This window comes from Clupea harengus, unplaced genomic scaffold, assembly GCF_900700415.2.
Source record: "Clupea harengus unplaced genomic scaffold, Ch_v2.0.2, whole genome shotgun sequence".
In the NCBI taxonomy this organism is placed as follows: Eukaryota; Metazoa; Chordata; class Actinopteri; order Clupeiformes; family Clupeidae; genus Clupea; species Clupea harengus.
The window spans coordinates 453-28353 of NW_024879578.1; the positions used below are offsets into that span (position 1 = coordinate 453).

The 27901-nt window shown below is 41.8% G+C and overlaps 2 protein-coding genes and 1 pseudogene across 2 annotated transcripts; 2 read left to right on the forward strand and 1 right to left on the reverse strand.

Moving 5' to 3' along the window:
- Positions 1-6639: 6639 nt before the first annotated feature.
- On the forward strand, positions 6640-8435 carry LOC122128998 (interferon-induced very large GTPase 1-like; the record flags this gene model as incomplete). The annotated part of the gene is given in 6 exon segments (XM_042704049.1): positions 6640-7060; positions 7194-7374; positions 7434-7533; positions 7535-7700; positions 7703-7951; positions 7954-8435. Coding segments are annotated over 6 exon segments (1599 nt in total), but the record flags the coding sequence as incomplete, so codon positions are not given.
- A 244-nt stretch (positions 8436-8679) lies between these two features.
- On the forward strand, positions 8680-13946 carry LOC122129000 (interferon-induced very large GTPase 1-like). The gene is made up of 3 exons (XM_042704051.1): positions 8680-9192; positions 13063-13134; positions 13344-13946. Exons 1-3 carry the CDS (start codon positions 8680-8682, stop codon positions 13944-13946), a joined length of 1188 nt encoding a protein of 395 aa, XP_042559985.1.
- Positions 13947-19469: 5523 nt separating this feature from the next.
- LOC122129003 lies at positions 19470-27751 on the reverse strand (annotated as a pseudogene).
- Positions 27752-27901: the final 150 nt, after the last annotated feature.

Consider the following 27901-nt stretch of genomic DNA (forward strand, 5'->3'; position numbering starts at 1 on the left):
CCTACATCACCATGCAAAAGGATGGGAACCTTGTCATATACGGCCCCTCCTACAAAGTTGTGTGGGCCAGCCACACCCACAGGAAGAGTGGGGAAGCATCCGAGCTCCGCGTGACCAATCAAGGGCAGCTACAAATAATCGAAAATGGAAATATTACCTGGTGTCAACCTGACTAGCAGATTGGGTTTCTAAATTGTTTTCTAGTCATCATCATCAGCATCATCACTGTTAAACAAAGTTGAATGAAATGATTGACATGAAATAAAGACATGAAGATGAATATTTCCAGCTTGTTTTTGTTTTCTAAATGAACAGAGTGAGATCTCCATGCCCTAACATAGGCCTCCTGTTTTCAAAGCTAATACAGGGAGGGGTGGAGAGTTCCACAGAAAACATGATGCTCTCTGAAATCTATATACAAGAGTTACTTTTGATCACCCTCATTTGTCTCCCTCTTATTTCCTCATTTTGGTGAAGGTTTTTCACACTCTTGTAAAAGTAAAAGGATGATAAAAAGTGCTGCGTTGATAAAAGTGCTAAAAAGTTAAGTGCTAAAAACCACACAATAAAAAGGTGAAGAAATATAAATAAGTGCTTGTGAAGAAAAAAAAGCCAACAATTATAAAAGTAATACACACACGGAAAACATAAGGCAAGGTGATGCCAGTCCTGATAAGCTAAAACTATACAGTGTATAAGAAGTATAGTTGATAAATAATTGATAAACTATTGATGAATTATTGATAAAGTTAATACAAATAAAATATAAAGTTTTACATATATAAAATAAACCTACAAGGGAAGGGAAAGACACAGACAGGGAGACACAAGGGGGATAAAAGGGTTTTATTTTTTAATTCAGTTTTTCATTAAAACCTATGGAGAAAAGGGTATTTAGTTTTAAAATCCACAGCTTTTCTGCTCTTTTCCTCTGAGCTGTGGACCAGCCTGGATTCCCCTCAAGACCGCAGGTTTTGAGGTGGGAAGTGTCATGTGACTGAAAATTAGTGACGAGGTGTGTGTAGAGTTTGTTGCTGTGTATGTTGCGGAGGTGTTGTCTCAGACGTATGCGGAGTGTGTGTTTGGTTTCTCCAATGTAGATCAGGTGACAGAGGGTACAGGTGATTGCATAAACTAAGTTGGGGCTGTCTAAGTTAAGGGGGCTGTTGGGGGCTGAAAGGTGACTATGGATGTTGGTCATGAAGTGGTGGGGTTTGAAATAGATATTTTCTTTGGGAGTGGGGGGCTTGAGATGACGGGTGAAGGTGGTTCTGATGACTAGGTCCTTGAGGTTTTTATTGCGTTTGTATGCAGAAATGATTGTGGTGTAGTGAAGTTGTGTTTCAGTCTGTGGTGTAGACGTTGTGTGCCTTGTGAGAAGGTGGTGATGAGGTGTAGGATGTATGTTTCTGTATGGGGGTTAAGGTTAGGGTTGGGAGTGAGGTCTGATGTAGGGTGTGATGGGTTACAAAAGGGATCATAGTTATAATGTTTTTTAAGCCCTTATGTGCATCCAGCATGGGCACAGCGTTTATTCTCAGTTCTTCTGAACCAACTGTTCATTTCCCATTCATTTTGTCATGGTTTCTTTATCAGACCAGGTAAATCAACAAAAAAAGGAGGAGAAGAAGGAGAAGAGGATAAAGAAGAAGAAGAATAATGAGTGAGGAAAACAACTGATATTGTGTGGTTGAAGTGTATGCGATGTATGTCTGTGGAAGAGAGAAGTCCAATATGTAATGTAAATATATTTTTTTATATGGGAGACCAGTCTTTTATGAGTCTGAACTAAGGAAAAATCAAAAGGAAGGGGGGGCAAAAGAGAGTATGACATGAGTACTTGCAATGTTTTTATGGGTGAGATTTTATGGAAGAGGAATGTGAATGTTATGTTGTGATAGTTCATGGCGTACTATCAAAAATTAAGCCCAACTAAGGTTAGCAGAAAGGTTAGGATTAGGGTTCAATTAAATCCAATAATCTCAGGTAAGTACTCATGTTTCTCAAAAAATACATATCAATCATACATTTTTTTTAAATTAAATATTTTTTTAATAATAAATCTAAAAATCGTTTTTTGATAAAAATAAAGAAATAACTAAAGATCAGATTAATTCTCCCTTTTTATTTTTGCGGAGAAAAATCTCTTCTAGGAGGACATCATCTCGTGAAAATGCATGGATGGTAAGTGTAAGCAGTCAGTGTCAATGTTGGTGTATTGTGTGGATGTGAGGAAGAAAGAAATGAAAGAACAATGAACTGTTTTCCCCTCTAGATAGAGACAGAGAGGCGCTGGATGCAGAGAATTTATTTTTGAACCTCCACAACACAACAGGTACGTGTACGGTAAGTATTGCAAACCACCAAATACATTTGGGGAAATTATAATGAATTTAAGGCCTATGTGCATCTCTAGAGCTAGACAGAGGGAGCACAGATTCAGGACTGGGAGGGAGGGAGAGAGGTGAAAACCAATGTGTTTTCTACACATCTGGACTGAACTGTAGAGGGGAAAGCAGAAGTGCACTAAAAATGGACTAGAGCTAAAGCCTAGATGTGGCCACTAGATGGAGGCAGAGAGGCGGCAGCAAGATCTGGACCAGGAGGAGAGGGATGCGGCAGCGATGCTGAAGGGTCCACCGTGCTCCGCTCTGAACAAATTTTTCACCAAACCGGAACGCTGCCACTCCACACATCCGTCATCCTCCTCCTAGGTCCTAGTGTGTGTGTGTGTGTGTGTGTGTGTGTGTGTGTGTGTGTGTGTGTGTGTGTGTGTGTGTGTGTGTGTAGTACAAGTACCCAGGAAAATAAAAGTAAAAGTAAAAGTACTACATCAACAATCCTACTTAAGTAAAAGTAAAAAGTACTTACTTTTAAATTTACCATGCACTTCAAGCTATCACAAATGAGATTCTTCCAAGTCGTGGATGGTCCTCCGTGCTCCGTTCTGAACAAAACTTGTGTATGTTATATTAACGAGGTGCTAGCCCCCTGTCGAGACCAAAGGTTGTGTGTAGGAACTTACCTGCAAGCATAATCAAAATGCTCAACGAATTACACATGACTTGATGTAGTCTAGGCTACCGTATCAGTGGTCGGATAGCATGCACTCCGCTGCGGATCAGACATAATCAGAATTGATTTATTACTAATATCGAATTCAATCACCTTCATCTTCAGGGCCTTGAAGTGTCGAATGTCATTGAGGATGAAGACAAATCGCTAGCTATGGCAACAAAGATGACCAGCCTTGACAGTAAAGATGGGAGGAATGAGGAGAGTGAGGCATCATCTCCACACACACACACACACACACACACACACACACACACACACACACACACACACACACACACATACACACACACACACACACACACACACACATACACACACACACACACACACACACCCACAACCTGAAGATCGAATGCAGATATCACCACAGGCCAAAGACATGGTAAGGCACAATGTTGATGCACATACAAAAATTGTATGACCTGTTGAAGAACCGCTTGTTTTCCTCAAACATTTATACTAAGGATGACAGAGTTCTTACACTGTATCAAATGTTACACACGTAACACAGGTGTTCCCCAAAACATTGTTCAATGAATGCATCACATGGCAAGCTCATTAAACCACATTAAACCACCAGATTTTGTTTATTACTCCCGCCCTTTTGCACAACGTCGGCTTCCAAATCTCATACAAGCCGAACTGATTGGCTCTCAGGTAGTTCTCATTTGCATAAAGTTAAAGAATCGCCAACTTTGAAAGGGCGGCAGAGGCGTTTTCTTGCTCAACAGGCGGGATATCGTCACCATTCATTCCCAATGAGAGCGGGACGATTAACGCCTATGTGGAAACAGCCAGTTAGGGTTAGCTAACATTTGCTGAAGCTCAATGCTTACCTGTTGTAAGAAAAAGGAAGTTTCTTTTGAGGTTGATGCAGAAATCTGTCTTTATTCCAGTAAAGTGCAGTAACAAAGCATGTGGATCATACTCCGGATTCAGCGGTGCAGATCTGAACAACAAGCATCTCCAACTCTAGCCATATATATTGTTTAAGACACCTCCTGACCTTTTAATGTAAATGAGCTAGTCTTCTAATGCAAACCGGTCTGGTAACCTTTTGTTGTTCTGTATGATAATCAGGGCCTCATTTACTAACAGGATTGCGCCCATTTCAGGCGTAAAATAGCGGGTAAAGACATAAAACCGTATTTACAAAGGCGGGCACTTGAGTAAAAGCGCATATTGCCGCTGCTGGGAGGGTTTAAGGGAAAGTGGGTGTTCATCGCAAAGAGATGGGAGGAGATGCCTAAAGTGCGCCAAATTATGTATAAGTAACAAAACAAGAGGTGTTTTAGCATGACATATCAGCCGCTAAATGAAAACTATGTGCCTGCGAGAAATTTGAAAAATTCGAACATCATTCGAACATCATTTTTTTATGTTTATATTTGATATAGGCATATACAAAATTGTCCCACCAGCTAGCTGTTCGGCCACGTCTAACCCTGAATCCCTGAAACTTCAGTTGCGCCTGTCCACGCTGCAACTCCACTTTTCAAATGTATCCGCCTAGAGCAGCGTTTTTGAAAAGCATGGTTTTCAGTGTTGGAATACGCCGTTTTAAAGTAAGAGGTGTCGTGTATTCCTACCAGCCTATTTAACGGGATGCTATGGAGCAGTTAACCTGGCTATTAACTATCCCAGCTATCTCTAGCTTAGGGAACCATCTTAACAGTTTGCAGTTGCCTGTGTGTGATTAACTCATGTTAATATGTGTGCATATGAACTTGTGAACATAAACTCTTTAATATGAAGCTGCACAGGCACCCTGAGAGGTAACCATAGCAACCCAGAAACTCAATGTTCGCTGAAAAGTTTAATTTCCCAAAATCAGCTCAGCAATAAAAGGCAGTCTTGAATTCAAAGTGATCACACCTTTAAGTGTGGACGGAAGGGCTAAACGGGGAAATATTTATGAGTTTCTATATTTACCCAGGTTAGTTTGCTGTAACCTTGTGAACCAAAAGCTCTAATTCTAATTCATCTTCCATGGTGGTAGGAACACGCAGGCTCTTTCTTCCCTATTTAAGTGTGTGTGTGTGTGTGTGTGTGTGTGTGTGTGTGTGCTATTAACACTACGCTGGTAAGGCGTCGACACATCCAGACGAGGTTCTTGTTTGACAAATACGATGCAAAATAGCGTGCGCTTTGGCAAAGGCGCTGATTGCGCTGCAGTCGCAATGTTAGTAAATGAAGCCCTAGGGGCTCATCTCACTCTCCTTTTTTTGTATTGTGTAGTGCTTTTCTCATGAGCAATCAGAATGATTTCAAGTGTTTGTTTTCACATTTACACACAATCTTACATCCCTTTTCTCAAGTGTTTGTTTTCACATTTACACACACCCTTACATCCCTTTTTAAGGATGGTGACAGCAGAGAAATTGAGGAAAAGCCAAAGGACCAGAAAGAAGAAAACACATCTCAGCCAAATGCAAATAATGATGGTCTTGACAAAAACACAAAAACAGATCCTGGTTCTGGGTTCAGCAAAACAGGTACAGTATGTAGTGTTTGGTCCCTCTCTAATGTTTGGTGGTGCAGGCAGTGTTTTTTTCATGCACTGTCTGTTTAAGATCACGTGCTACTAGATATTCTCTCAACATTAATAGAATATATTTACTACAGCAATATTCATTTTGTTCATTTTGTTCAAAATATTCAATAATATTTGCCCGGGCACTCTTACAGCATTCTTACAGAATCAACTGACACTTGCAAAGATACATTTTTATATAGTAAATGCCTTTTGTTAGTAACTCTATTTATGGTTTGTTTGGATAAGGAATGAAGATCTTTCATAATCTATTTACTTTGCGTATGATGTACTTAATGTGTGTGACTGATTTGATTTAAAGATTTGTAGCAATATTAATAAAAAACATTGCCAATTTTCTGCAGAACTTAATGATCAACACTTTTAAACAATAGGTTTTGGCTGAGTTTAAGTTTAATAATTTATCCAAAGCAACTTGCAAAACTATATATTTTTTCGATGCAAGACACTACTTCTCTTCTTTGCCCCTCTTACTAGTTTTGTAAGCTGTTTATTATTAAACTTAATAAATAATACAAATATTCAACATGAAAAACATGATCAAAATTGGCCTTAAAGTAATTATCAAATACAGAAATATAATGCTACTTCTAGTTTGCAGGCCAGAAAACCGTTCTCTGTTTTTTCAGGTCAGGTACACACACACACACACACACACACACACACACACACACACACACACACACACACACAGACACACAGATTGGCCCTGGTTTAACACAACTTGCTCCAACAGAGTTCAGTGGGCAGCCTGGTTTAACACAACTTGCTCCGACAGAATGTAACACACACACACACACACACACACACACACACACACACACACACACCACACACACACACACACACACACACACAAACACACACACACACACACAGATTGGCCCTGGTTTAACACAACTTGCTCCGACAGAATGTAAGGTTCCATCACTGGTCATGTTCCATTGATTTGGATTACTGCTGTGTGTGTGTGTGTGTGTGTGTGTGTGTGTGTGTGTGTGTGTGTGTGTGCTGTGTTGGATGAAGTCATAAAGAAAATTGGAAACCAGAGAATCTTTGTCTTGTCCATTCTGGGCATTCAGAGCTCTGGAAAATCCACAATGCTGAATGCAATGTTTGGACTCCAGTTTGCTGTAAGCGCTGGACGGTGTACCAGAGGGGCATTCATGCAGCTAGTTAGTGTGACCGGGGAGATCAAGGCAAAGTTTGACTACATTTTTGTGGTTGACACTGAAGGACTCCGAGCCACAGAGCTTGCTGGGAAGGCAACTGTCCATCGCCATGACAATGAATTGGCCACATTTGTCATAGGCCTAGGACACATGACCCTAATCAATATATTTGGGGAGAATCCCGCTGAAATGCAAGACATCCTTCAAATTGCTGTGCAGGCTTTCCTACGGATGAAACAAGTCAAACTGTCTCCCAGTTGTGTGTGTGTGTGTGTGTGTGTGTGTGTTAGAGTGTGTGTGTGCCTGTGTGTGTGTGTGTGTGTGTGTTAGAGTGTGTGTGTGTGTGTGCCTGTGTGTGTGTGTGTGTGTTTGTGTGTGTGTGTGTGTGTGTTGTGTATTTGTACATCAGAATGTTGGGGATATCTCTGCAGGAGAAAAAAACACGGAGGGAAAGAGACGTCTGCAAGACAAACTAGATGAGATGACCCAGTTGGCAGCCAAAGAGGAGGACTGTGTTGCCAAGTGTTTTAGTGATGTTATTGCTTTTGACATACAGAAAGACGTGAAGTGTGTGTGTGTGTGTGTGTGTGTTTGTGTGTGTGTGTGTGTGTGTGTGTGTGTGTGTGTGTGTTTGCACAACTCTGGGAGGGCAGTCCACCAAAGGCCCCTCCAAATCCATGCTACAGTGAAAATGTTCAAGATCTGAAGAAAACCATTCTCAGCAAAGCCATCAGAATCAAAAGGAATGAAGCTCTCTGAATTTAAGACAAGCATCTCTGATCTGTGGAATGCCTTGTTGAGTGAGAACTTTGTTTTCAGTTTCAAAAACACATTGGAGATTGCCATGTACAAGACGCTGGAGACAGAATTTGTCAAATGGACCTGGAGCCTCAGAAAAGCAGAAAAGCATTAAAAAATGGCAACCTAGACACTATAGAGGAAACATTTCTTCGAGCAGAGATGAAGTCCACATATGAGGAGGTTGAGAAAACAATGGCTAAATATTTTGATGAACACACAGACAAGGAAATGCTGGTTCAGTGGAGAGGAAGGTTTGGATTCAAAATCATTGAGGTTCACAGTGACCTTGTGAAAGACACACAAAAAAAGTTCAATGCCCTTATTCAGCAAAAGAAGACTCGGCAGAAATGGATGAAATGAAGGCACGCTACCAAGATACTCTCTTCAGAAAGAGCAAAGAGCTTGCCATGACTCTTAAACACTCGGACAAAAGTGAAGAAGCTCTTAAAAAAGAATTTGAGATAATGTGGGAAAGCTGGCTCTTGGAATTGATATCAGATGTACCTCGTGTGAAAAACTGCAACATTTGGGAGGATGTTATGAATATCCTGAGCGAGAGCCACGAGGAAAGTGTTTTGAATGATCGGTATAAAAAGGCTGACTATAAAAGCATTACCTTTAGGGGTGAATATTCCAGGTATGTAGTGCCCATAGAGCCTAAACATCAAGAGTCAGAACAAGCAAACAAGAAGAAAAAGCACAATGGTCTGGTAACCTTTGTTGGAAATGCTTGGCAAAAAATGTCAGGTTACTTCAAGACACATGAGACACATGTTTTGGAACATGAGCATCAAAGAAGAACTAATTCAAAACATTCATGGGAAAGTTGAAAAAATCGTTAAAAAATACTCAGATCTGACAATGGGCTACAATAAGACTTACATTCAAGAGATAGCAGATTCAGTCAGGAAGAACACACACACACACACACACATACACACACACACACACACACACACACACACACACATACACACACACACACACACACACACACACACACACACACACACACACACACATATACACACACACACACACACACACACACACACACACACACACACACTGACAATGGGCTACAATAAGACTTACATTCAAGAGATAGCAGATTCAGTCAGGCACAGTGTGAGTGAGTATGAGCAAAAGATGACGCATGGAGGTTTTGCCTTCAAAAAGATGTTCACAGTAGATCTTTTACTGTTTGTGTGTGATGTTGCGAGAAAAAGATTTTCAGAACTTCATACACAATTCCAAAAAGATAATGATGTCTTAATCTACCTGGAGGATCAGAGAGTTCACTACTACATGGTCTTCAAGGGTTTTTGTCAAGGGGCACAATCACATGCAGTGCTTGGAGACTTCATATGCAGCAAACTGGAGCTGTCCATCAAGCAGGCTGTGTATGACCAAACTGCTATTGATTTAGCAGCTGAAATGCAGTCTAATATTCCTGCATTCAATGGGAATAGGAGTAAGCTGGAGGGACACATTCTTATCTCTTTAGCAGAGGAGGAGAATTTTGACAAGTTCCTGAAATACCTTCACAATCCAAAGAAACACTTCAAGGGCTTCATAACAGAGCAGGTTAAGAAGAGGAGCTACAGGGCTACTAGACTGTGTGTAATAATATATAACTGTACTGCTTCACTCTTAGATTGTATTTTAAGACTACTCTGAAACTGTTCCAACTTGCCACCACCATTGGCTTCAGTTGGTTTCACTCAAATCAAGAAAGGCTACTAATTGCTGGGTTGCAGTTGAAAGACACTCCCACAGCAATCAGGTCACTTTGGCAAGGCAGAAACTGGGAGGGCCTTCAGCCGGGTGCAATCAGTGAAAATGCTACTTCCATAGGGCTGTTGCTGAAGCGTCAGCCCTCGTGCTCAGCCCTTTTCGTGTGAAGACCTTTTTGGGTAAAGACGTGCAAGTCTACCTGTACAAGTCCACCGAAACAAGGCTCACAAACAAGGTAAACTTTTCATTTTGATTCTGCCATAGCCATGTGTCACAGTAGCATCTCTGTTGTCACTGGTTGTCAAAAAAGATCACAGCGCAGCAGACGACAGCGCAACCTGGGTAATCTCCGCTCACTTCAACAAACCTCTTCGGCTGTAACCTCTTTTTCTGTTGGCCTGTGGAACTGTCAGTCTGCAGTCAGGAAAGCTGATTTCATCTCAGGTTATGCCAACCACCTCTCCCTAGGGCTCTTAGCTCTCACGGAGACATGGATCACACCTGAAAACAATGCTACCCCGGCAGCACTCTCCACCAACTATGCCTTCTCCCATACTCCCCGGCCATCTGGTCGTGGAGGTGGGACGGGGCTGCTGATTTCAGACAACTGGAAATTCACTCCACTGCTGCCTTCAAACAGGTATGCCTCCTTTGAATATCATGCAATTATGGTAACTGCTCCTGTTAAAACTTATGTGATTGTTATCTACCGTCCACCAGGACAACAGGGTGATTTCGTCCATGAGCTGGACACCCTGCTGTCATCCATCCCTGAACAGGAGTGTCCAACACTCATCCTTGGCGACATGAACATCCACCTAGACAATCCCAACTCAGCTGACTTTCGGACCCTGGTTCACTCGTTCGACCTACAACAGGTCCCCACTCCTCCAACTCACAAAGCAGGAAAAGAGCTTGACCTCATCCTTGCTCGGAACTGCACCACGGACAACCTAACGGTAACCCCTCTGCATCGCTCGGACCACTTCTTCATTCGCTTCGATGTTCGGCTCATTGAGCAACCCTCTGTCCCCCCTCCGATGGTCTCGTTCCGGCGCAACCTCCGCAACCTCTCTCCCACCCACTTTTCCTCTCTGGTTTCTTCTGCTCTTCCACCTTTATCCACTTTCTCCTCACTAGGTGTCGATGATGCCACAGAATCACTCTGCTCCACTCTGAGCTCATGCTTGGATACTTTGTGTCCACTTTCCACCAGACCTGCTCGTTCTACCCAGTCTCATTCGTGGCTGAGTGATACCCTCCGAACGCAGCGCTCCAATCTCAGAGCGGCTGAGAGAAAGTGGCACAAATCTGCAGCACTGGACGATCTTGCAAGCTACCAGACACTGCTGGCCTCCTTCTCATCCAGCATCACTGCTGCTAAGAAGACTTTTTTCAACGACAAGATCAACGGTGCAACTGACGCTCGGAAACTATTTTCCACCTTCAAAACTCTGCTCTACCCTCCTCCTCCTCCCCCAGCTACTAACCTCACTGCTGATAACTTTGCTTCCTTTTTCACAGAGAAAGTGGCAGCCATCGGGAAACAGTTCGACCAACTGTCTCCCCCCCCTAAGGGCGCAACCGTCAATGGCTCATCATTTCCTTCTTTCACCCCTCTCAGCGAGAGTGAGGTCTCCAAAATCCTAACAGGTAGCCGTCCAACTACATGCCCGCTGGACCCCATCCCATCCAATATCCTTCAAGCCATATCGCCTGCCGTCTTACCGGCAATAACACAGGTGATTAATGCTTCATTTAATTCTGGAACATTCCCTTCTTCATTTAAAGTGGCTCGGGTAACACCGCTGCTCAAGAAGCCGTCTCTCGATCCCACTCAGGTGGGAAACTATCGACCGGTCTCACTTCTCACGCTCCTATCAAAAACCATTGAGAGGGCAGCTTCCAAACAGGTCACAGAGTTCCTAGCAAGGAACAATCTCCTCGATCCAAACCAGTCTGGATTCAAAAGTGGTCACTCCACCGAAACAGCCCTGTTGTCTGTGACAGAGGCCTTGAAAACAGCTAGAGCAGCAGCTCAATCCTCAGCTCTCGTCCTGCTTGATTTATCAGCTGCGTTTGATACAGTCAACCACCGCATCCTTCTGTCCATACTGTCAAGTATGGGCATTTCTGGCAAGGCGCACTCCTGGTTTGAATCGTACCTCACTGGGCGCTCGTTCAATGTGTCATGGCAAGGTCAGCTGTCTGTACCTCACCACCTTACCACAGGGGTGCCCCAAGGCTCGGTGATGGGACCACTTCTCTTTGCCATTTACACCACTTCGCTGGGCCCTATCATCCGCTCGCATGGTTTTTCCTATCATTGCTATGCCGATGACACTCAACTGTTTCTGTCTTTCCCTCCTGAGGACACCACTGTCTCGGCGCGGATCTCGGACTGTCTTGCTGATATATCCACATGGATGAAAAACCACCACCTTCAGCTGAACCTGGCCAAAACGGAACTGATGGTCTTTCCAGCCAAACAGGCCATCCACCACAACATCAGCATCAATACTGACTCCTTGTCTCTTGTTCCATCCAAAACAGCAAGAAACCTCGGGGTCATTATTGATGACCAACTGACTTTCACGGACCACATTGCCTCTGTCTCTAGGTCCTGCCGCTTTGCGCTATTCAACATCCGCAAAATCAGGCCGTACCTAACCCAGTATGCCACCCAGCTGCTGGTGCAAACCTTGGTGAATTCACGCCTTGATTACTGCAACGCCCTCCTAACGGGCCTGCCGGCTTGCGTGGTGAAACCACTACAAATGATCCAGAACGCGGCGGCGCGTCTGGTGTTCAACCAACCGAAGAGGGCACACGTCACCCCGCTACTCATTGAGCTCCACTGGCTGCCGGTAGCTGCTCGCATTAAGTTCAAGTCACTTATGCTTGCCTACAGACTGCTCGATGGTTCTGCTCCCACCTACCTAAATGCTCTTGTAAGGGCAAATGTTACACCCAGGATGCTGCGCTCTTCTAGTGAGCGTCGTTTGGCACTGCCGTCTGTGCAAGTACGGCAGTCCAGACTATTCTCATTTGTAGTTCCACGTTGGTGGAATGAACTACCCAGCACTACCAGAGCAGGGGCGTCCCTCTCTACCTTTAAGAAGCTTTTGAAGACCCAACTCTTCAGAGAGCACTTCCCGTCCTAACTGGCACTTCGACTAGTGCGTAACTTGCAATTACAGCAGTTACACTTCTGCACTCCTTCTTTCTTTTTATTTCATTTTGTTATATTTCTAATGTAAAGTAGTATTTATTTATTGTTACACCAGGTTCTATTGCTCGTAGCTTGAATATTCTCTCCCTTGTACGTCGCTTTGGACAAAAGCGTCTGCTAAATGACTAAATGTAAATGTGAATGTAAGAAGTATATGGCCACGGTAAAAAGTCCCAAACTTCTTTCAGAAATTCAAGGAAACTTTAAACACAAGACCGAATGTGCCAGTGTTGCAGCACAAACAGCAACACAAGACCAAATGTGCAAGAGTTGCAGCACAAACAGCAACAGAGGAAGTGTGTGTGTGTGTGTGTGTGTGTGTGTGTGTGTGTGTGTGTGTGTGTGTGTGGGTGTGTGTGTCTGTGTGTCTGTGTGTGTTTGTGTATCTGTCTCTATCTCTCTGTGTGTGTGTATGTGTGTGTGTGTGTGTGTGTGTGTGTGTGTGTGTGTGTGTGTGTGTGTGTGTGTAAGTCAAGAACAATCATGAGGATGCCAACATGTGGCTGAGGGATTTTTCTGAAGAACTAAAAGACGAACTTAAGTTTTCCGAAAAGTCTTGTGTTGATTCCTCTGAGATCAATGATTTTGAGTTTAAAGTCCTGTGTTGATGCCTCTGAGATCACTGATTTTGAGTTTAAAGTCTTGTGTTGATTCCTCTGAGATCACTGATTTTGAGTTTAAAGTCCTGTGTTGATGCCTCTGAGATCACTGATTTTGAGTTTAAAGTCCTGTGTTGATGCCTCTGAGATCACTGATTTTGAGTTTAAAGTCCTGTGTTGATGCCTCTGAGATCAATGATTTTGAATTTCTTGAAGAGGTAGTTCGTAAAGGTCTAGACAATATTGTGCCCAAACTCAGTGAAAGTTTCAGCCAACTGACTCTCCTTCAACCTGAACAGTTTCGAAGAAGACCCGATGAAATTTTGATTGAACTTTTCTGTAAGTGTTGCTGGGTCCAATGTCCTTTCTGTAAAGCAATCTGTACCGTCACCATGGAAGATCATCCCAATGATCACAGTGTCCCTTTCCATCGCACAAATGGATTAAATGGATGGCATTTCACAGGTACAAGAACCCTATGTGTAAGTTTCTGTACAACTGCTGTAGCAAGTGATCGTGAGTTTTATCCATCACATGACAGTGAAGTGTTAATTCCTTACAAAGAATATAAAAAGGCTGGGCCAAGATATGCCAGCTTGTCCATCACTCCTGACAACTCTGAACTACCTTATTGGAAGTGGTTCATATGTCGATTTAAAGATGACTTGGAAAAATGCTACAACAAAAAGTTCCAAGGACAAGGAGAAATTCCTAAGGAGTGGAGCAAGTACACGAAAGAGCAAGCCAAGAAGAGCTTAGACATGGGTACTTAGATGTATACATTTTCACCAATATGAGGACTTGGATGTATACATCATAGTATCTTTTATTACAAAGTTATTAAACACCAACTCTCCAACTACCTTCAGACAAACAAGAGCTTTCATAAGAGTTGGCTTACTTTTGAAATTCAGTGGATTTTCAAAGAACTTAGTAAATCTGCTTTTAAATCTTATGGTTAAACTGCTATAATAATAATAAAATTACTTTAAATCCATGTTATAGTTGGAAGCATTTTGTCTACTTCAAATAAGGGTAAAGGGTGAGGATTTGTTAAAAGAGTATTTCTAGATATGATCCATTTCCCCTTTCTGTCTGTGTGTGTGTGTGTGTGTGTGTGTGTGTGTGTGTGTGTGTGTGTGTGTGTGTGTGTGTGTGTGTGTGTAAGTCAAGAACAATCATGAGGATGCCAACATGCTTTTTATTCTATTGGGGTATATTACATTTGTAAATTTGAGCTGTTTTTTGTTTTATCCATTATTTAGATCTTGCTTTTATTAAGTCTACATATTTGTATTGCACTTCAATCATTACTTCTGAATACAGGGTAGTTTGAATGACAACTTGGCTTTCAGTGAGTTTCCCTGTGTAAATTAAGCAATGTATTTCTAATTAATATGATTTTTCAGCTGCATATCTCAAATGCTTTCATTCATTGAGCTGTTGAGGCTGTTCCTCTTCCATCAACATGCCACAATTATCGTGTGATTATTAACCATCTTAAATAATGAACAACCTAGTCCTTTTTCACTCAATGATAAGTCATATCTCAAATGCAACTTGAATAAAATGTGTATATGACTTACTTTAATTTACTTAATGTAGAATTGCAACATTCTTGTATAAATGTTATGAGGTAAAATTTCACTGTGAGTAGAAAGTTCTTATTAACTATGGTTGAGTATAAATCTATTTTCAAGAACAGTGTCAGACTAGCTATCCCTTTTTTCAGTAAATGCATTGTTGTTTTATGTCCTATGCACCAACCACACCAAGTCAATTTCCTGTATGTGAAAATAATATACTTTGCCAATAAAAATAATTCTGATTCTGAATCTTTAGTTGATGCCTACATCTATGTCACATAGCAGTGATCCAGTGTACACAATCAAATCTGAACAGCTGACAACAATAGCTTGTAGGTTTTGTAGCCCAGTCTCTGTAAATTGTCAATGAATGTGAGGACATGAACTACAGTAAGTGTGAGATGTGTCTATGTTTAGCAGGCACATTTATACAACGTATATTACCCAGGAATATCCCCAATATACAATATTTCAGTCAAAGTGAGAGTGAGTGTATCACCACTTTAAAAGTTGCTCCCGTTTGAACCCTGTGCCATCAGGGTGCAGAACCCAGACTATCTATGGTATACTACTGAGAAGCATCTGGAGCCTCAATAATAGTCTGGCCCTGTACACTCACATTCACTATGCTCTACACAGACCAAGGTGCTCTACACACACTAACCCTAACACCTGGCCCTGTAAACTCACATTCAAGGGGCTCTACACAGACCAAGGTGCTCTACACACACTAACCCTAACACCTGGCCCTGTAAACTCACATTCAAGGGGCTCTACACAGACCAAGGTGCTCTACACACACTAACCCTAACACCTGGCCCTGTAAACTCACATTCAAGGGGCTCTACACAGACCAAGGTGCTCTACACACACTAACCCTAACACCTGGCCCTGTAAACTCACATTCAAGGGGCTCTACACAGACCAAGGTGCTCTACACACACTAACCCTAACACCTGGCCCTGTAAACTCACATTCAAGGGGCTCTACACAGACCAAGGTGCTCTACACACACTAACCCTAACACCTGGCCCTGTAAACTCACATTCAAGGGGCTCTACACAGACCAAGGTGCTCTACACACACTAACCCTAACACCTGGCCCTGTAAACTCACATTCAAGGGGCTCTACACAGACCAAGGTGCTCTACACACACTAACCCTAACACCTGGCCCTGTAAACTCACATTCACTGTGCTCTACACAGACCAAGGTGCTCTACACAGACCAAGGGGCTCTACACACACTAACCCTAACACCTGGCCCTGTAAACTCACATTCAAGGGGCTCTACACAGACCAAGGTGCTCTACACAGACAGGTGAAGAGCTGAGATTGCCCTGTAAACTCACATTCAAGGGGCTCTACACAGACCAAGGTGCTCTACACAGACAGGTGAAGAGCTGAGATTGTTTTGAATTTGTCAACAATTCTCTTTTTCTTTTTTATGCACAAAAGAAAGACATACAAAGACAAATTCGTGCGCCAATGACAAGGCTACTAAAGACTACTGTAGACGGAGACTATTCCTTGAAACCTCTGCCGCTGGGCATGAGCAGAGTCCAGTCTTTGTAAACAGTAAGGTAGTGGTGAGCAGGTCAGAAGATTCAGGTGTCATGAGAGTTAAAACAAGGTTTTAATGGAACAATCCTGGATTGATGTGGACATCAATTAAGAATGAATGTGTAATCCTGCTGCTCATTCTGATCTAAAGACTTGGCAGTGGTAATGGGGTACACTAATCTTAGACTAAACGGGAACAGCAGGTTTAAACCTTGATCAGCCAGCTTATGACTCAGGTTTGCTTCAAAACAAACAACTTCAGACTTCTCCAGTTTGATCTAGTAAGCAGTCCAGGCTTCGTACAGCCAGTAGCAGAATCCACTGACATCATTTGTTACATTTGGAGGTTGGCTCAGCAGAACATCACCCAGACTGTATAGCCAACTTAATATAACTTGGTTTGTGTAATGTAAGCTTGATAATTATCCATGGCCAACCTGAATGACCAAAGAGCCTTTGGAACAGAGCTGGCAGTGATAGGCCTTTAGTGACATCCTATAGGATAATGCATATTACAAAATATTACATTGAAATTTGGGGCTATCCTTCAGAGGGGGCGTATATAAAAACATGGCTTGTTCACTGGTGATTTTCCTCCCCACCAGATCGCCAGGTGTCAGAAGGAAGGCATGAAACCCATGGTTATTTGTCCAGGATGGTGGTATGCCAAATAGCCAACAAGTAAGATTAACAACTGAATATAAAATGTCATATGCACTGTGGGCCTACATGTGCTTATAGAAGGCCAAATTGTACTCATAATGTTCCATGGAGGTTCAACCCCAGCTGCTTTTGGTTAGTTAAAGAAATATGACATGGCATGCTAGTTTGAGAGGGAGATTATGTTGATTATGTTGCTAACAGCCACCAGACTTGTCTTGTAAATGTAGTGAGATGAATTCACCTATGCTCACGTCACTGCACTCGTTTAGCACACCTGAGTAATTAGTGGCCATTGCTTGGGTGTGGCTATAAAAGCCTGGAAGTGTGCAATATCCTGATATTGTAAAATCGCTACCTCCTGTGCAGAGTGGCTTCCTGTTTCTCCCGCGGTAGGTTTTCTTCGCCTCTAAGCCAGTTGCGTGGAATTTATATCACACTGTGGACTAAATTCGTCCTTTATTGTAGCCTGGTGTTGTGATCATCTCCTCCTTCGCTGACCTCGAGAACTGTTGTTCACATCTAGTTCCAGGTATGCGCCGTTCTTGAATGGGTTAGCAGACCTGGTCATTGAATTTTTATAATTATATTTATATCAGTGTCATGTTTGTTTAGTGAGGACGCATGTCCCCGCGGCAGCCAGTGTCTCCGAGTAACGTGGGTATTTTATTTAAATCTCCCTTTTGGCATCATTTTACCTCCGTTGGTTTTTAATTATGATTTGTGTTCTGCAGACACAACCCGGCCTGGTGGAGGGCTGGAGTCACCACACGAGCTGCTGTCTTGTCTTGTCGTTAACTTGTTTTGGTTTTGTTATTGTGGTCCGTGTTTTATTTCAGTTGCCTACTTGGGCATAATTGTGCACAGCACGCGTTTGTTCCTGTGTTCTGTCTGTATCGTTTGCATGTGTATGGTTTATGTGTAGTTCTTTTAGTACTTCAGGTATCCTGTGAGAGGGGAATCTAACTTGCCTGTAGTTTCCCTGTATATGTGTGTTTGCCCTACCGCTGGGGTCGACTGGTGCTTTCATATTTTCTTTATCCCCTTTTGTTTGTATGAGCAGGCATTGTGCTATCCTGGAGGGGGGCTAGTCACCTGGTGGTGGAGTCCCGTCAGTGCATATTCACGTGTGATCATTGGTTGCTGTGTGGTTGCTGTGTCACCCTGGTCACTTTTCGTGTGCTGTGCCGTGTTTGCCTTCACAAGGGTGGTGTGAGTCCTGAAGCACACTTCCCAGTTAGCCTGCTGCCCCTTTAAGGTAAGTCTCTGCCTGCTATAGTTTGTTTCCATTTAATTCCCTTCCCTAGCGTGTTTGTCAGCCCTGAACCTCAGGGTGCTGATTGTTTAAGCCCTTTTATTGATTATTTAATAAATACCTTTTTCTACTTTGACTAACCTTTCAGTCTAGGTCCATCCCTTCCTCTACAAGCATACATATCATAATTACATATCTTTATTATAAATAACAACTTGTGGAATTCACGACTCTTGTGTGGTATGTGTTTCGAACCTGTTCATAAGGGCTGATGTGCCTATTAGAACATTTAGTTTAAATATTTTTTGGGTGCAATTCCCGGGGTGGCGTAGTTGGCTACTTAAACAGGGCTGTGGGGTTCCCCCTTATAGCTCCTGTTACACAATGTAGGTGGTCTCACCATAGACTACATTACCCAGAGGTCCCTTATCATCTTTCATTCCTTATCTTCATTTCACTGACTCAGCATTGGCCGCAACAAGGTCACAAAACTGACGCATTTTAGACGCATACTTAGACTGTAGCATAGTGGTACAACTCGAGCTTTTCATTGTTTTAGTAATTTAATTATAAAATATTAAATACTAAATTTAATGATTATTACATTTTATGAGACTGATTTAATTAAACTAATGTAGCAACCCCGGTTTCACCTACAGCAATGACTTAAATCCAATCAAACTTACGGATCAGTGCACCATACACACAGCATGTACACTTGTTTATCTCTTAGCTCTTGTTTGTCAACACATACAACAACTTACAAACCTTGTGGGGACCCGGAGTAAACTGCTGATCACATCATCAACGGCTGCACCAAGTAACAGTGCCCTGGTCCTCAGGCACTGTCTACTTTGAACAATGAAGCCCTAGCATGGCTCCCGGACACAAACTTAGTTATTTAACTACAGTAAGAAATGTATTTCGAGACGTGTATATAAATATATATATATACACCTCAGAAGCAAACGGTTAGACCTAACCAGCACTGGTGAACTACAGGGACAATTCTCAGCTTTTTATTTGTTTGTCTAAATAAGCAGTCTCTTGCAATACTTTTCGCTGCATCTGACTGATTCTATTGGAGTGTGAGTTCTATTGCTGGACTGTACTTGCTAGTCAAATGAACCATTATTGTCTCTAGTGTCTCTAGTGCTGAGGCTATATGAGGCAATATGTGTTAAAACATCATTCGTTTTTTCCCTTAAAGCACAAATAAAGAGACAATGGCACTATATTTCCAGTAGATTTATTTGACATGTGACATGGTACAAGTCAATAACCACATACGGATTGTTTAAATATCTTTGGCTGCAAGAAGTGCTCGTGTTACAACTGCCTCTCCCAGGTTCATACAGTTAGGTAGAGTAACATTCTTAAAGCATCCAGTATGAGACTATTTTCCAATGAGAAGAAAAATTCAAATTTATAGTAAGACTTTAGGTTACAGGTAGCTAGTCAGACACAGGATCTCTTCATACATTCCTGAGACATCTTTCTATGTAGACTTCTTTACCACTCTAGCCTCAGCTTAAGGGGAGCTGTAGCGGCCATAGAAGAGGATGCTCTGTGTGGGGTTGTGTCGGATGAAGAAGAGGAAGGGGTGGTCCGCCATGAACCTCTCTGGGTCTGTCCCATCAGAGCCCGTGATCACGATGGCAGCTGTAGCTGCGCCTGCCACAGTGCCCTCCTCGTTCACTTCCACAAAGGACTTGTGCACGACCTTGGACAGAACCAGATTGTCGCAGGACATGCCGGAGAAGTCACACTTCTGGGGGCTAAAGGTATCCACCATGCCCATGCTGACCAGGATCTCCTCGAGATCATAGGTCTCTTCCAGCTTGAACTTGGGGAGATCCACCTGGGCCCACACGGTGTGCATCATGTCAGGCCTGGTCCACTCCACAAGTTTGTCATACGTGAGCATCTGCTCCAGCTTAGGGAGTGACAAAAGAGAGAGGTTATATATCAGAGCAAGGACTGGGTATCTGAATGTCTGAATCTCTAATGATCCCTCTGTTGGACCCTCTGTTACAAAGCTAGCACAGCTGACGAAAAGGACTAAATGCTTACTTTTTCAAGTTTGAACATTAAAATATTAGTTTGTAGTTGACAAAAACACTTACATACATAAACTATAACCTCTAATAGGTTAGGTTAGGCTGATAATAGGTTAGAGATATTTCATCTAATGTTGTATTTTTTTCATTCAGTTCTATGTTGGAAATTTTGTACCATCCCATCTAGCATTACTGTGCACGTCACTGTTTTACCTTCTCCAGTCCAGTGGTGTTGTCCTCCATGTTTTTTGGGAGCATAACGAGCATGCTCATGTCTTTACCCTCATAGGGGAGTTCCAGAATCTGGCAGTCGACATCGGGGACGTAGGTTAAGGAGAACCAGACTCAGACTCAGTGCATATGGGGCTCCGTCTTTGTTGAGTTCAGCAAAGAGCTTGTTGAAGCCAACATGGACATCACCCTCAACTTTGTTAAGGTTCAGGGTCTTTAGAGAAAATGAAAAAAGGATTATTGATAAGTGTTCAATATATTGTGCCGATAAAACTAAAGGTCGTATGGTCCTTTCTATCGTCTTTTCCTACACTTTTCCTTGAAAACGTCGACAATTGGTCAAAATAGCAAAAAAGATGCAGTGTTTTCAGATCTCGAATAATGCAAAGAAAAAAAGTTCATATTCATTTCTAAACAACACAATACTAATGTTTTAACTTAGGAAGAGTTCAGAAATCAATATTTGGTGGAATAACCTTGATTTACAATCACAGCTTTCACGTGTCTTGGCATGCTCTCCACCAGTCTTTCACATTGCCGTTGGGTGACTTTATACTACTCCTGTGGCAAAAATGTAAGCAGCTCGGCTTTGTTTGATGGCTTGTGACCTTCCATCTTCCTCTTGATCACATTCCACAGGTTTTTAATGGGATTCAGGTCTGGAGATTGGGCTAGCCATGACAGGGTCCTGATGTGGTGGTCCTTCATCCACACCTTCACTGACCTGACAATATTTTTATTTGAAATTTGGTAGAAATGTTGTCAGTAGTTTATAGAATAAAACAAAAATGTAAATTTCACTCAAACACATACCAATAAATAGTAAAACCAGAAAAACTGATCATTTTGAAGTGGTCTCTTAATTTTTTCCGCAGCTGTATACTAGGCTACTAATTATGCGAAGGTGGACGTTATTGGCTTGGGTCACGTTGATCGGTTGTTTGTTGCTGTCGCAAGGAATTGTGGGGCGATACTATCTATTTTCCATTCATAAAGGATGCTCCAGTGTACCCTATACTAAAGGAGATAAGGAAAGGAAGCACTTTAGCTTCTTTCCTACGCATTCATGTCTGCCAGCATCATTTTGCTCAGTTAAAAGCAAAACACACTATCCCAACGAATTGTCTCCGTTTAATAAAATATTTATTAAAACGTGGCTTCTGTATACGGGTAATTGCCATTGACTATAAGTAGGCCAGGTAACATTAACCTCTCACTTCCTCAGAACCAGAGTGCTCCCGGTCCGCTTGTTGTTGCTACGTTATGGACATGCTACGAATGTATTGTGTAGCTTTTTTATTTTAAGTTCTAAAAACAGCGTGAGGAGTTTTGGGTCTTGCTGCATTACTGAACTGTCCTGTTCTTGTGGGTAATGATAACATGGACATCATCCTCGACTTTGTCAAGGTTCAGAATCTTCAGGGAAAAGGTAAAAGGATTATTAATAAGTGTTCTGTTACTATATTCTGTGCTCACTTATCATCTACATCAGGGGTTCCCAACCTTTTCTACTCCGAGGCTTTTTTTCCCGTATGTGTAACAGGTCATGGCCCAACAGACACCCCGCTTATTTAAGCTAACCTATATTCCATTCTTATTAATAAGCGATAAACAGCAAAGACATATTTTTTCATAGCCTGTTTTGGTCACATTCACTAAGGGTGCCAATAATTGTGGAGGGCACTGTAACTCTGCAATATCTGGCTGAATTTAAGAAAGTCTTAAATCGTTTTCCACAAAGTTTGTTTTCATGCTCGTCAGTAGGGCTGAACAATTTAGGAAAATAATCTAATTGCGATTCCCCCCCCCCCCCCCCCAATATTGCGATTGCGATTTAATATGCGATTTTTTTTATTTTATCCAAAAAATGTTCCCAACAAAACATAATGAATGATTTAAATATGACCAACACAATATTAGATACATTTAGTGTAAAATATTATTTCCCACATTAAAATTTTGTATTTAACTACTCATTACAGAATCAAGAACAACAAATTGGTGGCTTTGCCACTGTGCATTTAAGTAATTTAAACAAAGTCATTGTAAGAATAAACACAAGGCATGCACTTTTTAAACATTGTGTGCAAAATGTTTTTTTTTTTTAGACCACGTTTTTTAATCGCAAACGTTGCGGTTAGAAAACCGCATTCTATCATATCGCGATTAAGTCGCAAATGCAATTAATCGTTCAGCCCTACTCGTCAGAGTCAAGAACCCACTCTCACATAAGTACGTCGTGGCAAAGGGCTTTAAAGTCTTTTCACTGAGGTGAGTTGTTATGTCGCTTTTCACAATGTCTGTCACACTGAATTGATTTGTAAACAAAAAAGCTAGTACCCTGGCCAGCAGCAACTGTACTGCTGCTAACATCCTAATCCGAGTTAGACTTGGAAGAGCAACCTGGGTTGCTGTCGCCGGCAGGTGTATTCATGATTGTAGCTAGGCCTTCTACTAGTAGTAGCGGTTGGTGTTTCTTTGGACCGGGGATTAACTCTTTAAATCATTTATCCATTTTCGTGCAGAAACCGGAATGAGCTCCCGCTTTCTTCACAGGGCATCAGCGAGTGGAATTCTGACGAGGGATCTAAGTTGTGCCTATGTTTTGACTAACCTACCTGTAGCTTTTTTTGGCAATGTAATTATTTAGCTAAACACTACAATGTATACATGAGTGTATACATGAGGCTTTTCAGACTACTTAAGATGTCATGTCTATTTATAGGTCAGTTTGAAAATGTAATGGGCTGTTTCACTTTCGTCCCTTTGCGTACCCCAGTTTGGAAATCACTGAAATAGGTCAATATAATGATTCAAATAATTGAAATAATGTTTAAATCTGTGGCTGCAATCTATTATCAACATAAATAGAACTGAGCATTCCTGGGCAGTAGTTCGAGTTAGTAGCTCTCCACAGTAAGGTGACCAGACGTCCCCGGTTTCCCCGCTTCCCGCTTACGTCTGTCTCATTGTTTGTGTGACAATGACAATAATGTACTTTGAACTTTGATAGTTCTGTGGAAGCAAAACAGTCTCACCAGTTCAATTTTAAGCAGTGGGTTTCAATGTGCTAAAATCTTTAAATGAGTCATGTGCTTAGGCTACATAGATAGACAATTACAGGTAGCCTAGAATAATGGTAGGCCTACAGTACTTAAAAAAACACAAAACAAACATGTGTTCTTGTGGTGGTCTCTTAAAAGACACTAATGAAATGTCTTTTTCCCACATTAACTTCACATATTCTTTATCAACAAATATGTCAACTGATAGTGTGTCACATAACTTGTTATTTTTTAGATTATTCAGATCTCCCTTGACATTGCTTGAATTTAATATTTTTTTTTACTGAAATTGTATTTTGAATCTTTTTGTTTGTTTGTTTCTTAAATCACTTTTGGTATAGTAATACCTAAAAAACAATTCCAAAGATCCTGGATTCTATGGGCCTGATCTGTATGTTCATAGTTCCAGCTGATTTTCACACAGAATATAGGAATACAATGCATTCAGTTGCCTCAATGGCCTTAACATTTTCTTTGCTGGAAACACCTACACCTGTCACCCATCCGTGCAGACCAGTCACTTATCAGCCAAACACAGAGGTTAGGCCTACTGCAAGGAAGCTTGTGCATGACGTCAACAAAGTTCTCATCACTGATATTGGTTCTTATTATCTGGGAAAAAGGTTGTTACCTTTACTACTCTTCATTTCAGCCACTTTGTCATTCGTTTTAAGAAGAAAACCCTTTCTTTGACATTCCCCTTGCGATTTACAAGAACAAGGGTAAGATAAACTGCTTTTATGAATAAGGGCCCAGTCAGTGTCCCCGTTTTTCGATTACAAAGACAAAATCATGACATGTTTTAGAGGTGTTAACGTGTCTGAACTGAAAATGCCCCCTGGATTTTGTCTCAGAAATCTGGTCACCTTACTCCACAGAAAAACATGTCCTCTTGTAGAACACCACTACACTGATAACGCAAAAAAACAGCACTAATGCAGCTTTACTGACTCGTCTAACTTGTTTTTAAAAGGAACGGGCTACCTTTCATCCTTTCCAGGACCTGGTTCTGTATGTGAGTGCTGGATGTCGCGTTTCCAAATGTCGATTCAGATTTGAAGGTTTGAGCGCCTCATTAGACAGCTTTAAAACGCACTCGACACACTGCGCCCTGGGCTCAACGTTGTCACCTCCATTCACAAAACCAAATATAATATAATCAGGGTTGTATTACGCTGAATTTAAGTTGTTTTTGGTAGTATGACATTACCAGTGCTGTCATTCTTTGCTTAAGAAACTTCTCATTTTTTCTGCTAATATCGCCACAGACTAAATGTAGCTGCTCCTAAACTTTTCTCCTGGTTAAAGATGAACCACGCTCCAACTGATGGTTGATGAGTTTTTATTTGCTTTCATACTCCAAACCACCGTGAAAAACTGAAATAAAATGTATCACATTCTAACATCAGCATATGTCACGTAAATTAGTCTCTCCATGATATTATGAATTAACGAATTATCTTTTAACACTTTTAACATAACTAATCAAATAAGACATCGGTTCCCAAACTGGGGTATGCATACCCCCAGGGGTACGCAAAGTTGTTCAGCGGGTACCGGGGAGAACATGTCCGCGATAACAGAAAACGGATGGAATTCGCAGAATGTACCGTTTGAAACAGAATTGCAACTTTCAGACGGAAACATCATTTTGTGCATCAAAATCGCCCAAATTCCCCTGTATTTTGTCCTGCAAGGCTGTATTTCTTTCTTATAAACACAACAACGATCGCAACGATGAACAAGCATTAATTAGAAAACAAAACCACTGAGAAAATGTCACGTCTGTGCTGAACTCCGCTCCGGCCACGCCCATCATTCAACACAGACCTCCGTAGCCTGTCAAATGAATTCGCTCATCTTCCCAATCGCCTGCAAATAATGTTTTTTTAGTCTTCTGTTCTGTTGATGGCTGGCAAACAACAACCTTAAAAGGTTTGGGTCACTTGTGGCACATATTATTCACTCATTTTAAGCCATCAATCTACCTCTGGGTGAACAAAATGAGCCGAAACGGATTAAAACGGAATTAAAGTAATAGGTGAAAAGGAAAACTTTTCACCTATTAATTTACGGGGGGGTACGCAGCTGGAGATTAAATGTCTGAAGGGGTACGGGACTGTAAAAAGTTTGGGAACCACTGAAATAAGACATACAAAACCATACGATGTGCGCCCTCCAACCAGAACGTTCAGGGTAGCTAAATCAGGATAGCTAAATCTCTTCCTGCACATCTTAGCTACAAAAGAACGAAACTTACATTTTCCCTGCTATTAGCTATTAGTGCATCACATGACTATGGTAGCCTGTGAGGGACCAGACGGTCACCCCACGTTGTTTGGGAGGTTGCGACTGGACTGGGTGGTGTTGTTGGGAAGAAGGGTGCAGGAGATGATGGCTTTCATATAAAAATATTCTTCTTTATTTACATGGGGATTATTTGGTGTCCACCCCGTAACATGTATAAACAATAAACAAACATGTCTTCAAAAACACAAAGATGGCCGCACTTAAAGTGCTACAAACACTAAGGAGAACTAGGCATATTCTTGAGGCACCGATTCATTATTCACTGATTCACAAGTTCACTAGGAACATTTCACAGAGCACAGGTTAACAAGTTCAGAAGGAACATATTCAATACCTAGGTTCAGAAGGAACCTCTTCACAGCACAGGTTAGTAAGTTCAGAAGGAACATATTCAATACCTAGGTTCAGAAGGAACCTCTTCACAGCACATGGCTAACAAGTTCAGAAGGAACATATTCAATACTTAGGTTCAGAAGGAACCTCTTCACAGCACAGGTTAGTATCCACACAGCTAGACACCAATACACTTAACCTCACAGCAGGTAAGTGTTTTCCAGATTCTTTCAGCCTCTCATGCCTGCCTTCAAAGTTCTCCCATGGCCATCTCAAGAAAGTCTCTCCTCATGAACATGAGGCGCCCTTTAAATAGGGGCCGCCAGCTGAGTTCACTTCCACTATGGTGGGGGAGCCCGGATCGAACCATTGTGGCGGGGGAGTCCACACCAGGGCCAAACTCCTCATGAGACGGTGAGAAGGGGAAGAAAATTTCACTTTCTCACATAGCCTATTTGACTCAATTCACTTCTTCACCAGTAGGTGTCCTTACCATGTATTACCAAAATTCCACATCAGCAAATAATAAAATACAATTTGGTATGCACAAGCACACAAACAAATAAACAAACACAAACATATTTTAATGAATAAATAAATAAAATATGCGTATATTTCAGCGACAGCTACACTAAACCTTAACCGAGCGTCTCAACTTGATGACACTGTAGTTCGAACAAGATAGGATATTATTTTCAAGATCTGTCTGTTATGCCTATTTATATATTTTATATTATGTTTAAAACATCCAATTTCAATCATAAATTGTATATTTATAAGTCTCAACTAAAAATCCGTTCTTTGAGGGGGAAAAAAAACGGAAACATTTTCCGTTCAACACTGGTGGGTGCTCCCCGGCCCACGGGTTGGGAAACCCTGATCTACATCATGCACTGAATGCAGTTGCCCTGAGTGAAGCTATCCATGGCTTCACTGAACTGTGTGCATTGTGAACTCACCTCATGCATTTGGACTTCAGTATTTCCCTTGGCTCCGAGAGAGACCATGGCCAACGCAGAAGAGATGCTGAGTGGTGAGTAGAACACATTGCCGGTGTTCTTGGCCTTCGTGATTTCCGTGATCTTCTTGAAAAGTTCAAGAGAGAAGTTTGCGTTTGCTGCTGCCAGTGCCTCCATTGTCTGACCTATAGAGAATGGGACAAAGGAGTCATATGAGTCAAAACTTCATCTCACCGTGCCATTCTAATGGCCATACACCAAAAAAGTTGTGAGCACCACATATAACCAAGGCTAAATTGTAGCAATCATAGATAATTCCCCATTGAAATCTCTTTAACCCTTAAGAAAGTCAGTAGAACTTACCGTTAAAATGTATTTCGCTTCTGGTATCAAGTGATTTCTCACCACCAACGCAGAGATGTGAATGTCATTCTCACCTCACTTCCCAAATTTATATTCCACTGCATGCTCAGCCACTCCCCTATTCCATGGAACAGGTTGGCTAATGCAACTCAGACATTTCCTGAGAACTACTAGATGTACAGAGTCTGCTCTCTGGACTCTGTACATCTAGTAGTTCTCAGGATATGTCTGAGACTTTTTTTTACTTAATAAAACTGTGGTGTGTAACCTTACATTTTCACACCATTATCACATTGCATTATTCTTTATGCCACTGAGTTTGCTGTTGCAGTTGTCCTCTGGAT

Excerpts from the sequence above, each read along its gene's own strand:
- LOC122129000 (XM_042704051.1), top strand. The coding sequence starts at position 8,680 with ATGGGCTACAATAAGACTTACATTCAAGAGATAGCAGATTCAGTCAGG. Across the intron at positions 9,193-13,062 it reads AGGGCTTCATAACAGAGCAG|GATGCCAACATGTGGCTGAG; the intron begins GTTAAGAAGAGG and ends AACAATCATGAG. Across the intron at positions 13,135-13,343 it reads AGTTTTCCGAAAAGTCTTGT|TCCTGTGTTGATGCCTCTGA; the intron begins GTTGATTCCTCT and ends TTGAGTTTAAAG.